At 36.4% G+C, this 15,901-nt stretch overlaps 1 protein-coding gene and 1 long non-coding RNA gene across 2 annotated transcripts; one reads left to right on the top strand and one right to left on the bottom strand.

Annotated features, from left to right (window-relative positions):
* The first annotated feature begins 3,261 nt into the window (after positions 1-3,261).
* LOC108995155 (cytokinin dehydrogenase 3-like) lies at positions 3,262-6,674 on the top strand. Its single transcript, XM_018970653.2, has 5 exons — positions 3,262-3,895; positions 4,464-4,591; positions 5,258-5,536; positions 5,654-5,922; positions 6,380-6,674. Exons 1-5 carry the CDS (start codon positions 3,262-3,264, stop codon positions 6,672-6,674), a joined length of 1,605 nt encoding a protein of 534 aa, XP_018826198.1.
* An 8,489-nt stretch (positions 6,675-15,163) lies between these two features.
* Positions 15,164-15,684, bottom strand: LOC108995157. The gene is made up of 3 exons (XR_001996818.2): positions 15,638-15,684; positions 15,270-15,350; positions 15,164-15,178 (listed from the first exon to the last, which is right to left on the bottom strand). It is a non-coding gene; the product is annotated as an uncharacterized LOC108995157 (long non-coding RNA).
* Positions 15,685-15,901: the final 217 nt, after the last annotated feature.

The raw sequence follows: 15,901 nt of genomic DNA, 5'->3' as shown, positions 1-15,901 counted from the left end.
GTACCATTATTTCACCTGCAGATAATATAATTACTAAGCTAATATATAAAAGCTTGAAATTCCCTCAACCATCATGACTTCCAGTACTAATCCTATAACTAAACAAGCTTAATCTGTCCAAGTTCATACCATGTCCTGCAGGCATGGTGGAAAACCCAACACTTCCTTTATAATTTTACCACAGCTTTCTGGTGAGATATAGTTTTCATCAAAGTCCATTTTGGTCGCTAGCTTAATTATATATATATATATATATATGGATGCAATTCATATATATATATATATATATGCCATTAATTTTGTCTTTTAGTGAACTGTTTAATTTGATTATTGTCGACCATTCTCGAAAGTTCACTATTATTAATGACGACTTTTGAATCTAAAAAACTAATTTGTAATTTGTAATCTTATTTATTAACATATATATCAAATGCATTAATTCACATAGAAAAACACTTATGCTTTTAACTTTTTTTTTTTTTTTTAATAATAATTGTACGTATCACACAATAGATCCTAATGTACATATGTACGCGATATTTACATATATATGATCACCACCGTACCTGCATACAAGTAATATATAATTCTTGAAACATTTGTATGGATAATTAATATACCTTTTCATTTTGATTTACATTTATATATTCCAATTAATTAAATATATATATATATATATGGCACGACCGACATTAATTTTATACTTTATATGGCATGACGACCGACATTAATTTTATACTTTTGGTTAGGTAGAGGACCTAACTATCAGTACTATTTTGTTTCAAAAAAAAAACTATCACTATTTGGGCATGTGGGACTATGGAAGTTTCCTGATCGTTAGAATATGAATTACTTGGTTTTTTTTTTTTAAGGCAGGTTACATATGGATTAGACATGATGATCAATATGCATGCATGGGGCTTATTATAATGACATGTATATATGACTTGATTAATTAATATTCTCAATTTTTACATAATATTTAGAATATTAATAGAATATGGACAAATGTAATTAATTAGCATGCATTTATATGGTGGGGGGTCTTGCTATCCGACAACTCCCCCCCTACCCACGAGATCTTTAGGTCAAAGATCGTACGTTGAATCTGCAGTTTAATAATTTATAATTTACTCTAATGATCCATGTTGATGTGGTGTTTTGCGATCTAGACAACTTCATTCTGTTGAGTTGGAGACCTGGTTCCCGTTGAGATAGAGAATAGAGGGCTCGGAAGCCATTGTACCTCCAATGTTTAAGTTAGTGATTGGATGAGGGAGAAAGAGAAAAATATTTAGTCAAGAAGAATGAGAGCTGAAGTATTCAAGAGTATTTATACCTGGCCGAGGTGATTCCCGAGGTGGAGATAGTGGGTGTGAGGCTTGATCCGTATAGGAGTCAGGTGTCCCTACCAACTCCTTGCTGGCCTGCAGACTTGTCAGGTCTGATTGTGGCTTTCACTAACATCCTAGCAGAAGACGGCGTGGCTCCTGTCATAGCGTGTCCATCCCCATTTCATTAAATGCAGCATGGTTCTGGTCAGACACGTCCATCATTCTGCACTGTCTAGACACCTGGGTTCAGGGACAGGGAATGTCCCTGACTGTTTGCTAGTTGTGGTGTCACACTACTGTCCTACCGTACCTTCCATCCTTTTGTTAGGGTGTTCTGCCCGATCGCTTCTCTTCTTGAATCAACTCGACTCATTTCAAACCTTATCCTTAGACCCAGGCCCGAGCCTATTCCACGAACTCGGCCTTGGATTACTCCCCTCACAATCCCAATTCACAATCGTCATGCATCTTTGTAAACTTATTTCTCCATAAGTACTGATCGTTCATAATAATATCTTGCTTTGAGTTCTCTACAACATTTTGCAAACAAAAATTATAGGGAAAAAAGATCGATCGTCATAAATAGTTATAGCTAATACTCTAGTTTATTTCTGGCGTACTGTGTACTGCGGGGCATGACAAATTGTTTTCTTGCTATATTTTTCTAAATGCATGCAAAATGTGGATAATTTATAATATTACAGGATATTACGAGGTAGTACTACTTCTTTTACTTGTCTTTGAAGTTTGAAATTAAGGCAAATATTACCGCCTAGCTATTATATGTATATATATATATATTATTTTAGTACTAGCTAATAATTAATTAATCCCCGCATTGACGGTTTAATTCACATGTTCATGCTATACATATATGTTCCATAATAGTAAAAATTCAAAATATAAATTTAATTTTCTAGCTCCTTTTTTTTTTCCTTGGAAACATATATCATATATAATTGTTGATCTGTTAGGCTTAAGCAATATCATATATTTAATCATCATATAATTAGATGATGTAATAAGTTTAGTTTGTCAATTACAAATAATTAAATATTATATTTTTTCTAGACAAAATGGGCTGGGAAATATTTGAAATTCAAAGCCAAATTGACATCCACGCACGAATGTACCATGCATGCATGCATGTAAGCCTTGGATCATAAGCACAAAGAAGATCATAAGCACAAAGAAGATCTACAAGGAAGAAAAATGATATTGTTTGATGTCCAATGAATCTCTGATCAGCGCGCCTTGTTTCATATAAGAATTCGATCACCCAATCTATCCAAAAAGAAAATCTCAAAGATCCTTTTGATGATTACCTAATGTTGACCACTTTCCTCTGCCTGGAGTGGGAAGCGACCCATTTTCTAATTTTAAACAACGCCTTGGTTAGATTCCAAATGACCAAACTTGACTAATCTTGACCTTGAGATGATGATCCAACGGCCTATATTAGAAGTTGTGGTCCTTGGGAGGCCCACAAGAATGAAGACTTCTGTGGGTGGCTTTGAATCTTCATCAACACGATCACGACCCGATTCATAAAAACACAAAAAGAAAAAGGTAGTAAAAATGTTAATTCTTAATCCCATCACAGGTGCAATATTTCGTGTCGACACAGGGAAATAATGAAGGAAAGCGAGAAAATTAGAAAAACAATGAATCAATCCAAGGTCTCTCTGTCCTTGCGTATCTTTGAATAAGCATACCAGTCAGGCCACGACGTCGTGTTCTCTGCAAACACCAAAGATTTTCCTCCCTGCAAGTAGATTTCCATGCATCCTGATTCTCATGCAACTTTCCTCTCTCTCTCTCTCTCTCTCTCTCATGTATATATTCTACCAAGCTTTGCCTCTTCTTCCACTATCCCCACAAACACCAACAATTCCTCCCTCACTAGTTTCCTTTCTCTCTGTCAAAAATGGCAGACAGTGTTCCAATTGCAACATACGTTATGGTCATATTTTTTATATATGTAAGCCATTTTATGTCCACCTCAGGAAAGCCAAAGTCATGGACAAATTTGTTATCACCCAAGCTTCAAAATATCCATCTTGCAGATAGGCTGAGTGATGATCCTATTGCCATTAAATTAGCCTCAACCGACTTCGGAAATATTGTTAAAGAGATCCCAGCTGCAGTTCTTTATCCATCTTCCAACAATGATATTGCAAGCTTAATCAAATTTTCACACAGTAGTTCTCCTCCATTTCAGATAGCTGCAAGAGGCCAAGGCCATTCCATCAGTGGACAAGCAATGGCTCGAGATGGGGTTGTGGTGAACATGAAATCCTTGAGAAACCATAGAAATGGGAATGGAGTTAAGGTGTCATCTGCAGCATCATCGTCAATGGGTTGGTATGCAGATGTTGGGGGAGAGCAGCTTTGGGCAGATGTATTGAATGCCACACTAGAACATGGATTTGCACCGGTATCTTGGACAGACTATTTGTACCTAACAGTTGGGGGGACACTTTCCAATGCGGGGATTAGTGGACAAACCTTCCGGTACGGTCCTCAGATTAGCAATGTCTATGAAATGGATGTCATCACTGGTATGAATTTCTTCACCATATTCACCTTTTTTCTTTTCTTTTCTTTTTTCAAAAAAAAATAATGTTTTATGTCTAATATACTTGTTAAAAATAAATATTTAACTTATTAATATTTAAATAGAGAAATTATATTTGCAGTCGTGAATACGCAGGTGCCGTGCAGTTGTTTTGAAAAAAGTGAATAAATATGAGAGATCCACATGAAAAGAAATTAATTTTTTAATAATAGACTCCACACTTTTTCAAAACGACTATACGGCACTTGCGCACTCCACGACTGTATGTAGTATTACTCATTTAAGAATAACTTTATTTCAAACCTTTTAATTTATACTACCCACCATCCATCCGCATGACGTATCGTGTGGTGTGTGGTATTATGGTTAATATGAAAAGTCTTTACATCATGGTTATAAAGACGACTAGTAGTATTACTCTTACGAAATCCCCTTTCGCTGATATATACTTATTGTTCATGCAAAATTATATTTAGCTGTATGCTGCATACAGCCATATTATTAATTAGGGTTTACTTATGAGGTTTTTGGCTTGCTTTTGTTTGATTAAGGGAAAGGAGATTTCGTAACTTGTTCCCCAGAAAAGAATACGGAGCTCTTTTATGCGGTTCTTGGAGGTTTAGGGCAGTTTGGGATTATTGTCAGAGCGAGAATTCCCCTAGAGCCAGCACCAAAGAGGGTATGTACAAAATAGATAGATCGACTACCTAGATTTGCCTTATATATCGTTCTGATCACTTTCCAGCCTAATGTCGATTTCATGCATGACATGTTCCTTAACTCGGTAATATCTGATATTTATGTTACAACTATGATGATGATGTCTGAAAAAAATCACCTACCAACTATCCGTACACGTACACCTGATTTTTTACAAACCATCAAGAACATATATATATATATATATATATAGGATTGATGATCAATTAATAATTGATTATATCCAAGTACTTCTGATTGCACATCAGAAAATTAAAAAGCTTAAAGCCATCTCAACATTTTAAATAAATAGGATAAAGTGCGGAGTCTGGTTTGAATCAAATTTCTGTTTCAATGCCATTATCATAAGAAAAATTAGAATTTATGACAGATTATTTAGGATGATAATGATCACTATTTACAATGAAAATAGACTTATTTTAATAAAAAATAATAATTTTTGTAATAAATAATTGGTTATAGATAAATAATTTTCTTGTAATGTATATTTATAAATCACATGTTCCAAATTAATCTTAACTCGATTGGAAGGAGTAAATTTAATTATTTTAATTATATTCTAATACAAATTACAAGATCTCTCGTTGTTCAATGCGTGATTTGTACGTGGTGAATTTGTTTGCAGGTCAAATGGGTTCGAATGCTTTACAATGATTTCTCTGCATTTACAAGAGACCAAGAGCATTTGATCTCGATCAATGGAAGGCAACAAAAGAACGCAGTCGATTATTTGGAAGGTTCACTTCTCATGAGCGAAGGTCCTCATCCAAATAATTGGAGATCATCCTTTTTTTCACTATCGGATCACTCCAAAATCATTTCCTTGCTAACCAAATACGGCATCCTTTACTGTCTTGAAGTAGTCAAATTTTATGATGATCACACTCTTGCCTCCATGGAAATGGTAAATATATCACGTAATGATCATCAAAACTAGCCTGCATACCTTATAAAAAGTTACCTTCGATCAAGAAGATAGAGGTGATGGAATTTTTTTTTTTTTCCCTTGAAATATATATAGGAAGTCCAAGTTTTGTTGGAAGAATTGAGCTTCATCCCAGGACTTGTGTATGAGAAAGACGTCTTGTACGTGGATTTTCTGAATAGAGTTCGAAGTGGAGAGATAAAGCTGCAGTCACAAGGACTATGGGATGTTCCTCATCCGTGGTTAAATCTCTTCGTGCCGAAGTCGCGTATCTCAGATTTCAATTACGGAGTTTTCAACGACATTATTCTTAAACGTAACATTACCACAGGACCTATCCTTGTTTATCCCATGAATCGGAGCAAGTAAGTTTGTTTTTTGAAGGAAAAAGATACACTTTGCACCTTAATCGTCAGACAACGTACGGTTGAGATTATAGAATGATAGACAATGTACGTAGCACAATCCTAATCGTCAGATCTTACTGAACGGTGCAAAGAGTCTTTTTTGTCTTTTTGTTTTTAGTTTAATTGGAGTGTACGTTATGCATGTAAAAAATCTTTCATAGCTTAAGACAAAAGCAGATATTTTTTTTTATTTTTTATTTTTTTAAAAAATAATATTACATATAATTATAAAATATATAAACGTCCCATAATTTATTATTAAAAAAATAACTTTTTTATATAAATTTTATTTTTATTTTTTTATTATTTTTTAAATATTACTTAATACTTATACCGTTCACCACATGCATGTGCGCGTAGGTAAGGCTCACATTTCGAAACATGCATTAAATTGTTGCAACCTATATTATTACAGGTGGGATGATAGGATGTCTGCAATTATACCCGATGAAGAAGTTTTCTACACCATCGGATTTTTGCATTCAAGTGGGTTTGACGACTGGGGAGCCATCGACGTACAGAACAAAGCCATCCTGCAGTTTTGCTATGACTCGGGTATTGAGGTTAAGCAGTATCTTCCCAATTACAAGACGAGAGAAGAATGGAAATACCATTTTGGTATCAAATGGAGGACATTTCAAGAGAGAAAGAATCAGTTTGATCCCAAAATCATACTATCTCCAGGACACAGGATTTTCACTAACGATTAAATCAAGAGCGCCCGTGTTATACAGAAACTCTACATGACTCTGTATACTATTTAAAAATTTTACTCTTTTAGATGCAAAAATATTAAGGTTGTCCTTTGATGATCTCTTTTGTAGCACCATTTTTAGATTTGTAGTATTTTTCCAGATTAACTGTATTTGCGTTAATTTTTGCTTATTGCAGGGCTTTTGTATTTGCATTACTGTTCGATCGGTATTGTGCTTGGAGATTTAATATAAAAACTGTAATATATATAATTGATAAGGTGCGTGGATGACTATATGTTTATAAACATGTATACTTTACTCAGCTTGCCTTTAAGTTGCTTCTTTTTATTTTTATTTTTTGTGTGCGCGCGCGCAACATATATAAATATTTTGATGGTCCAAGTTTTTTGAGTTTAATGGGCCTGAAAACCTTCTTTGACTACTACGTACCTATGTAATGATCATTTAAGCTAAATTTTGTCGGTCGGCCACAAATCGTGTGTCATTTTCTAGCCTTTTTGTTTTTGTTTTTTTTGTCCATTTCTAGCTTTTATTATTATTATTTTTCTAAGCAAGATTCATTCATAAATAACATAAAGTTCTGCAATACGGTAAAATCTAGAGGAATTATAGAAATGAGAAAGGGGGTTCTTTTCCACTATGAAAGCTTAAAAGACATCGAGGAATAGCAATAAAGGGTATGATTCCATAAAGATGATTGGATGCAGCCCATTATGCAATACTATGCGCACATCGATTTTTTTATCAATGAATTTTCACCATTTGCCAGTCTTCAAATCTGCTCAGTAGATGTTTTATGTCTCTGATGATGGATTGCATTTTCCAGTTTGAAGGTTGCTTTGCATTGTTTGTTGCTTCCACCACCTATTTGGAATCTCCTTGAATATAAATATTTTCTAGTCCTTTATCATGAGCTTCTTGAATTGCTAGGAGGGCTGTTGTGGCTTCTCCTACATTTGGATTGGTGTTGTGTAGGAAAGTTGTGTTAACAAAGATAGGTGATCTATCTTCATTTTGACATATTGCTGCTGCGACACTACCATGGTTTTCTAACTGCAACATCAAAGGATAACAAATGGAAACCTTCTGGAAGATGTCTATGCAGAGATAAAGCCTTTTCATGTTGCTGTTTCAAAGTCCAAGCTTGGATGTGCTCTTTATAAGAGTTGGAAACTTTCTAAATGTATTGATCAATGGTAGGGGAAAGAGAACTGTGAATGACCTGGTTCCTGGTGAACCAGAGGATATCCATGGCTAAGATGGCAAAGAGCTAAAATTCTTGAACTTCATTTAGAGGGAGGGCAATCTCTATTTCTGGGTTAAGGATGATTTTGATCTAACTAGAGATTGGGGGGGAAGTCACGAATGTTTTCGTCAGAAAGGATCACGTTAGTCTTCGACTCTTCCTGATGGGCTCGCACCCAGGCCGCGACCAACTCATACCAAGCCTCTTCTCTCCGGTTGAGGGTAAGCTTCAGACTCTCGATTGATGGAGGATACCCCCAACATGCCTGAATAGAGAACTCTTTGTGGGCAACCTCCCCTTCAGGATATTCCTAGTTCGGCCCGGACACAAAGAAGAATTTACGAGACCATTCTTTTATACTCGAGTGACGCTGCGAAGCTATCTTTCAGCTAGGGGACCGAGCTTGAAAACAGACAATGTTGCCCAAACGGTAGACGAGCCAATATGCACAAAAGAACTCCCGCGGCGTCAAGTCTATGTACTCTTCAGGGGTTTTGCTTACTACCATCTGATAGATGATACAACTAGAAATCAGGAACCGCCACGCGTTGGGATGAAGCTGCGATGGGGCCAGTCCAAGATAATTAAAAACTTCTCAAACTAGGAGGCAGAACAGAAGGTGAAGATCGTTGGCGAACATTAACTGAAAGGGAGCCACCCTCGTTGCGGTGCCGTCAGGGTTCACGGCATGCTTGCTCCAAGGCATCTACAGAACCACGGAAGGGGGAATCTTATACTTGGAGCGAAATGCCCTAAGGTCAGCACTGGTGACAGAGGAAACCCAGTGTTTCAAGTGCAGAGGAGTGACGTTGGTGGGAGCCATCGTAACAGTAGGAAACAATGGGAGAGTGGTGAACGAAGAAAGGGGGAAGAAAGCAGATCACGACAGATGAAGGAAGAACTGTTGTGGTTGGGAAACGGAAAAGAGAGAGAATTCTAAAAGAAAGTGGAGGAGGAAGAACGATTGAGAAAATGGGAGATGTCGAGGAAGAAGAAGTGAAGGAGGAAGAAGAAAGGAAGGGGATACGCATTAAATAGGGGAGGAAGCTGTAAGGGGAGGCTCGGGAAGCGAAGCGACGCCAAGGGAAGTGACGTCAGCAAACACCATGCGGCACCAGAAACCGAAACGACGGCACGCGTAGCAACCGTCAAGACAGAGGAGTGGATGACACGTACCAATAAGGTACCAGAGTGTCGAAAGAATAGTCAGCACATCCCATCGATCTTCGAGAAATGGGAATCGAACTGGCAGAACTAAAGAAGGGGGTCATGAGAAACTTGAAGCAATGAAAACCAAGCGGGCGGAGCTGTAATGGTGGAGCTTCGAATTCCCACCTCGTGACCGAGATAGGAATTCGCGGGGTACTGTGAGGTAAGACCCAACCCAGAAGGGCCCGAACCCAGGAAGGCCAAACCATGGAACCCGGGCCGAAAGGACGAAGCTAGAGATCCTGGGCCATAGAATCAAATATCGAGCATACAGCCCACCCCAAAAGGGTCCTGGTTCAAGAAGGCCACGATACGAAACTCCAGGCCCGAGAGAGGAAGTTGAAGACCCGGGGTGAGAGGATCGGGTAATGAGTGCAAACCAACTTAGGATGGCCAACCAACACCAAGCCTAGAGGAATCAAAGAGAACGTCCTGGGGCTTGGCAAAGGGCCAAACCCTATCATCGGGTGGGATGCCTCATTGTGTGTGGATTGCAGCACGTGCCTAGTCGAGGATTCACTAGACCCTAGGCACGCCACAATCAATGACTGTGTTAGGGGATCTAGCATGCAACGGTATGTTCCATGTACGAAGGACTGCTCGCCCACGATTTGACACATTGGCATAGTAGGGAGGTGGTGGCAGGACAGAGCTAGCCCGACTGACATGGCAAGATCTCCCGCTAGGCCGAGGATTGACACACTGGGGCGACAGGAAAATGAGTGGTGGCAGGTCTGACGCTTGACACACCATGATCTCCCTCAACCGCGGAATCTGATTCAGGTATAAATAAGGGAGAACCCTCCTACAGGGGGACTCTCTCACGATCTACTAGACAATCCTTACTCTCATTCTGCATTTCTTTTTTTCCTCCATAACCTACTAACTTAGGCATCAGAGTGACTCTGAAAGTCACCGGAGCCTCTTTTTCCTCTTAGCTGTAGGCGACGTAAAGCTTGGACTTTGCGGAACTACTCGAGCAGCAAAATACGACATTAACAGAGCCAATCCTCCCCTAGCCCCAAACGGAGAGAAAAAAAAAACCCCACAAGTCAAAAGAGGGACGTACAAATCATTAGATGTAGACCATAATTTTTTTTAAGTACTGATATGGTATGTTCAATGAAATCAAGGGCTCAAACCGACGGGGGTGGGGGCTTTCACGACCTATCTAAAATAAATTTCTCCAGTAGATTAATAATAAATAAGTGCAATAGGATTTCACAAGCCACATTATTAAAGTTGGAACCCTTTTAGTACAAGACCGTGAAAATGAACCAATGTGCATTTTGTTTGTGTGTTTTCTTTTTAAACATTAAAAAAACAGACAAAATGTAAATGCAGATCGATCGGTGCATTTCTTCAGTTGCTTTTCTCAATTCACTTGGTATTTTCCTTAAAATTTTTAGTACGTAGTACACTACAAGAAACAACGCCTTTCCCGACGCCTAAAATCGCTGCTAATAACCCCGAAAATCGCTGCAAATACTTATTTGCAGCGATTTATGCTGCGTCGGCAGTCCGTCGCAGTTGTTCCGCCTTTTAAAAAATTCGCCAGCGAAATGAAAAATTCGTTGCGAAAAATTTTTATTTGCAGCGATTTTTTCCCCCGCAAATATAATTAATTTTGCTGCAAATAATGGCGGGATTTCACTCTTCTATCGCTGCGAAAAAGTATTTGCAGCACTTTATATTATTGCTAATACCCACAAAATCGCCGTAAATAGAGCATATTTTTGTTACAGTGATTTTTAGAAACGCTACAATTAGTGGCTTGCGTCGATATAAAGCGTCACAAATTTTATTCGGGGCGATAATGTTCACCACAGTATATTATTCGCAGCGTTTTTTAGTTTGTCGCCAATTCTTCATGTGTCTTCAAGCTTATTTGCGGCGACTTTGTTTTGTTGCTAAAACTTATTCGCATCGAGTTTTAGGCGCCGCAGAAAACCTCGGCATATGTATTTGTTTTTGGTGTCCATCTATGTTCGCCGCAGATGAGGAATATTTCTTTTTACGGCGAAATATTATTCGCCGCAAGAAATCGTTATTTGATTTGATTGCTTTGGCATCCACGCTTGTTCGCCGTAGATAAGCTTTTTTCATGTACAAATTCTTTTCTCGGCGAATTTGAAATCGCAGCAAAAGTGATTTTGAACCTAAAATATGCAGTATACGTACAGAATGCACAATTAGTAGTGGGTACCTAATTCCCTGCTCCAACTGATTCACAACATTACCAAATAGTACTTTAATCCAATACTTGTAAGCATAAAATGTTGTACATTAATATAAATTCAAGTTCTCATCCAATACATGATCAGTACATCATACCCTTTAAGGTTACTATAAACTGGCATATGGTGCATTAATGGAAGGCAATAAAGTCTTACAAATGGGAGCAGCTAATGTCTCTTACAACTTTAAAGTACAGATCAAACATCCATAATCCAGGTGATACAAGTATAAACAAATATCAAAAATATTTGTTGGGTGGAGTTCATTCGCAACTTCAAATATTGATCGTTGATGATTTGCGATGACTTGTATATTGAGCGGCAAAGATCGATCCAGCTGTCTGGAACAGGGTTATCGCTGCAAATATACACTGCCTTCTACATTCGCTGCACAAAACAAATATCCAAGTTGGAAATCTGCAATTAATATGAAAACAAATGGTGTACATGAACAAATAATGGGGCAATTAATAGGAAATCTGCAGTGGAGTACACTGCCTTCTACATTATATAATTTTTTGAAAGCATAAAACTCACACGAACAAATAGCAAAAATTATGTAAAACCTATTAATACATTCTAAACCAAAAGAGGAAAATGAATCATGTACATGAACCATGATTTCTTTTCTAGCTAGCTAGCTACCTAATAGTAATATATATTGTTAATCTAAGTAAAAAATGTATTAAAATGGAAGTATATATATGTATTCAAGATGATTATGATCTGTATTAGATCATGTGGTACATTATATTTGCATATACCACATGCATCAAAAAAAATATTGGTGATTAAATGTGCATGGGTTGTTCATGAAAACTTATTAAACTATCAAGCTGCCATCTACAATTTGAGTACAAGGCACGAAGCAACATCAACTATCAAGCTGCTGAGAGTAATAAAAACTATCAAGCTCTACTCTAAAACAAGTAAACAACATAACTAAATTTAACAAGAAAAGACTACACTTAGGCTTCGTTTGGATCACAAACATCTCTCAACTCATCTCAACTCATCATTACAACTTTTTTAAATCCCAATATAAAATATAATAAACAATTCAACTTTTTTAAATTCTAAAATACTAATAATATTAAAAAATAATATTCTAACAATATTTTATCATCTCAACTCAACTCAACTCAACTCACTTTAACATCCAAACGCAACCTTAGTATTTTTTTACCTGTCCAGAAGCCTCGTATGATCTGAAGTTACTTTATGCTTTTAAAGGAATTTCTCCATTAATTCTACGAACATCCAATTAAACATAAAGAAAGTTAAGTGTGACACCCACCACACTTATACATCCATCATAAAGTTCCCAACTCTTGAAAACTATAACACACTACAAGAAATCTGGCCTTTTCCAGCGGTCAAAATCGTCACAAATACCTTTAGAAATCGCTGCATTTGATCAATTGCGGCGATTTATAAATCGCTGCAGGTTCGCCACTATCCTAAAGCCATTTTTTATCAATTGCAGCGATAGGAAAAAATCGTCACAAAGACTAGTATTTCCGGCGACTTTCGTCTGCCGGAAATGTTAAAAAAATGGACAGAAATAGCCCTCCGGTTTACCTTTGAAATCGCTGAGAACTACTATTTCCGGCGATATTTATCGTCACAAAAACTTAATAAATCGCCGCAATAAATTATTATTTTCCCCAGCGATTTGAAATAATCGCCGCTATGGAGTATTTTGCAGCGTGTAATTTTCGCAGCAAAATACTATTTGTGGCGATTTTATGTCGCCACAAAAATATTTATGCTATAAAAAACTATTTCCGGCGAGTAAAAATCGCCGGAAAATATGTTTCAGAAAATTAAAAAAAAAAATGCACAAAACAGTATAGAGAAAATATTATACACATCCAAGTTTTGCAGGCTTCACAATTTTACCTTACACTATGGATTGCCCTAATATTCTTTTTACACAAAAGATCCAAAGATCTATAGTAACTATACTAAGACTATACTAAGCATATTAAGGTAATAATCATGAGAAGGAGAGACCAGTTCAAGGGACAAGCAGCAGAATAAATCAAATAAGCTCATGGATATGTCATCCTAATATTTTAAATGACAATTCTCTCTCAAAAAATGTCATCCTAATATTGTAGACCTGTGTCTACAATCAAAAACTAGACTGACCTTGATTATTGAGTGAGGAACATTCCTGCAGAGTACTGCTCCCCACCCAGCATACAATGAACGTAAACCACCCTTTCCAATAATTCCAGGCAATGCATTCCTGCAAAAACAGAACAATGAGTAACATGGAAATAGCAAACTACCAAAGCCAACTCTCCTTCTTTTTTTTTTTTGTTGGGGGGGTGGAATAAGAAAGAAACGTGGCAGAACCAACAGCCAACACAAAATAATTGAAGACTTTTCACAGGCTTCTAAATGTGTTCAACTCAGCTTTCTCTCCAACTCTACCCCATATAACTTTAAAAAAACAACACTAAATGAGGGGGATAGGAAAGGCACAACTACCTGAGGGGAAAAGAGGAATTCTCTAAATGCACTATTACACAAAGCTAAAGAGGTAGTTTTTATCTCAGAAACACCAATATCTGACATATGATAGTCTATATATATACTATCATCAGACCACATTAACAAAACTATGTTTCTTCTCAACAATTGACCCTTTTTTAATCTTTTTCATTTCAGCTGGAGTGTATCAATTCAAATTTTGTAAGAGATAATAATTAGCAAGATTTTTTTGAAAATTATGTGGATTAAAATGCAAACAATATTGTGTGAATTCCATGCATGTAGTACATGCCGACCATACAAATAATGTTTCATATATATTATCCATCTTAGTGGAAAAGCAAGGCAAATTAGAGGCATATTGCAGCAGGCTTGGCGGGTTTTAAGTTGATCTACTAAATATGTCGAGTCATTAATGTAGAAAGATTAATGCAAATTATTATTATTATTATTTTTAACGCGTAAACAATCATGGAAAACATATTTTCAACCATTTAGATTAAACTATATATATATATATATATATATATATATATGACTCAGTTTAATTTGCTTGAGGAAATTAATAAACTAGTTGTATATTTCTGACTCCTTTTTGCTTTCCATAAGAACTATCTACAATCTACAACAGCAAGACTAGAAGAATGGAGGGTCAAACGAAGGGATACACAATTAGTAATTGTGTATGTCCTTTTTGCATCATATCCTTTATATTTTCAAATAATAATTTTGATAATTAAAGATATAACTAGTCATGTTAGGATAGTTTTTGAAATGTCAGCCTCTTCACAATCAACAGCTCATGTTGATTATCATACTTGTAATATGCCAATTACTAATTTTGTGAGTAAGAGCCAACTAGTCATATATAATTCTTGGAATGGACATAAATCTTATGTGATGCAGAATGTAAACTTCAGTCTTCAAGGCTGCAATTTTAGCAACTTCATGGAAGCTACTGGCAACAATATCCTATTTATAAGCAACAAGTGTATATGATCTTAGAACCGAAGTCCTTAATCTACAGCCTTCATGAATCTCATGTTGTATAGATATTTCTAAGTAGGTATAAGTGTGTATGATCAGGAACTTAATACAAGGTAAGTGGCTATTTAAGATATGCCAATATCGCCTACTGTAATCCAGAAATGAAAATAATGTCAGATAGAAATTTAAAATCAAAGGAACCGATAAATCAAAGAATACATGCATGACAACAGGAAATCAAATGAAACATGCACCAACCCCAACACAGATGTCAGTATAACATGGAGGTGAACTTTAATATTTCTCATACTTAGCTTCTGGTGTACAAAAAATGAGCAATCCCCCAATGCAAAGAGCTAAAAATGGTTAAAGATTCATGAACATAAAAATTAGAAAAGAACAATTTACCTGGGGTCAGGTCAGGGAAAGAATGCTCAATAAAACGTGTTGCAGCCTGATAATTCAAGGTAGTAGAGGGTCGAAGTGGTGCTGGAAGAAAAAAATCAAAATCATGCAATCAGTTAAGAGGAAAATAAACTACAGCCAACACAAGAATATTGTCATTAGAAAATGAGATTCTAAAAAAAATCAAATTTGAGCATATGATAGTATGCTCTGCATATTAAATGACCCAGCCCAGTCACTTTCATCTTAAAATAAAGTAAAATCTTCATAGTAAGATTAGGAGTGCCCTTGTACATGCAGCACCATTCACGATGACATTTTAAGATGAGAAATTAACAACAAATGTCAAAATTTCAAAGAAACAAATATACCTTTACTCAAGTCTATGAACCTCTCTAGTTTGTCCTAATACAAGCTTATCTTTCCTACATCACATGGGCAGGAGAAAAAACAGTTTAGCAAGACCTAACGTCAAAAGTTCAAAATAGTTTGAATCAAACAATCAAATCCAAAAAGCAAATTATACAAGTGCAAATAATGAGCCCTTTATCTCCCAAATGTGTAGACCAACAGAGAAACCAGAGCATTATGATAACCATACTCTAACCAGATATGTCAATCGAATCATTACACTC

Source organism: Juglans regia, chromosome 10 (assembly GCF_001411555.2).
Source record: "Juglans regia cultivar Chandler chromosome 10, Walnut 2.0, whole genome shotgun sequence".
Classification (NCBI taxonomy): domain Eukaryota; kingdom Viridiplantae; phylum Streptophyta; class Magnoliopsida; order Fagales; family Juglandaceae; genus Juglans; species Juglans regia.
This window is presented reverse-complemented; position numbering and strand designations above follow the sequence as displayed.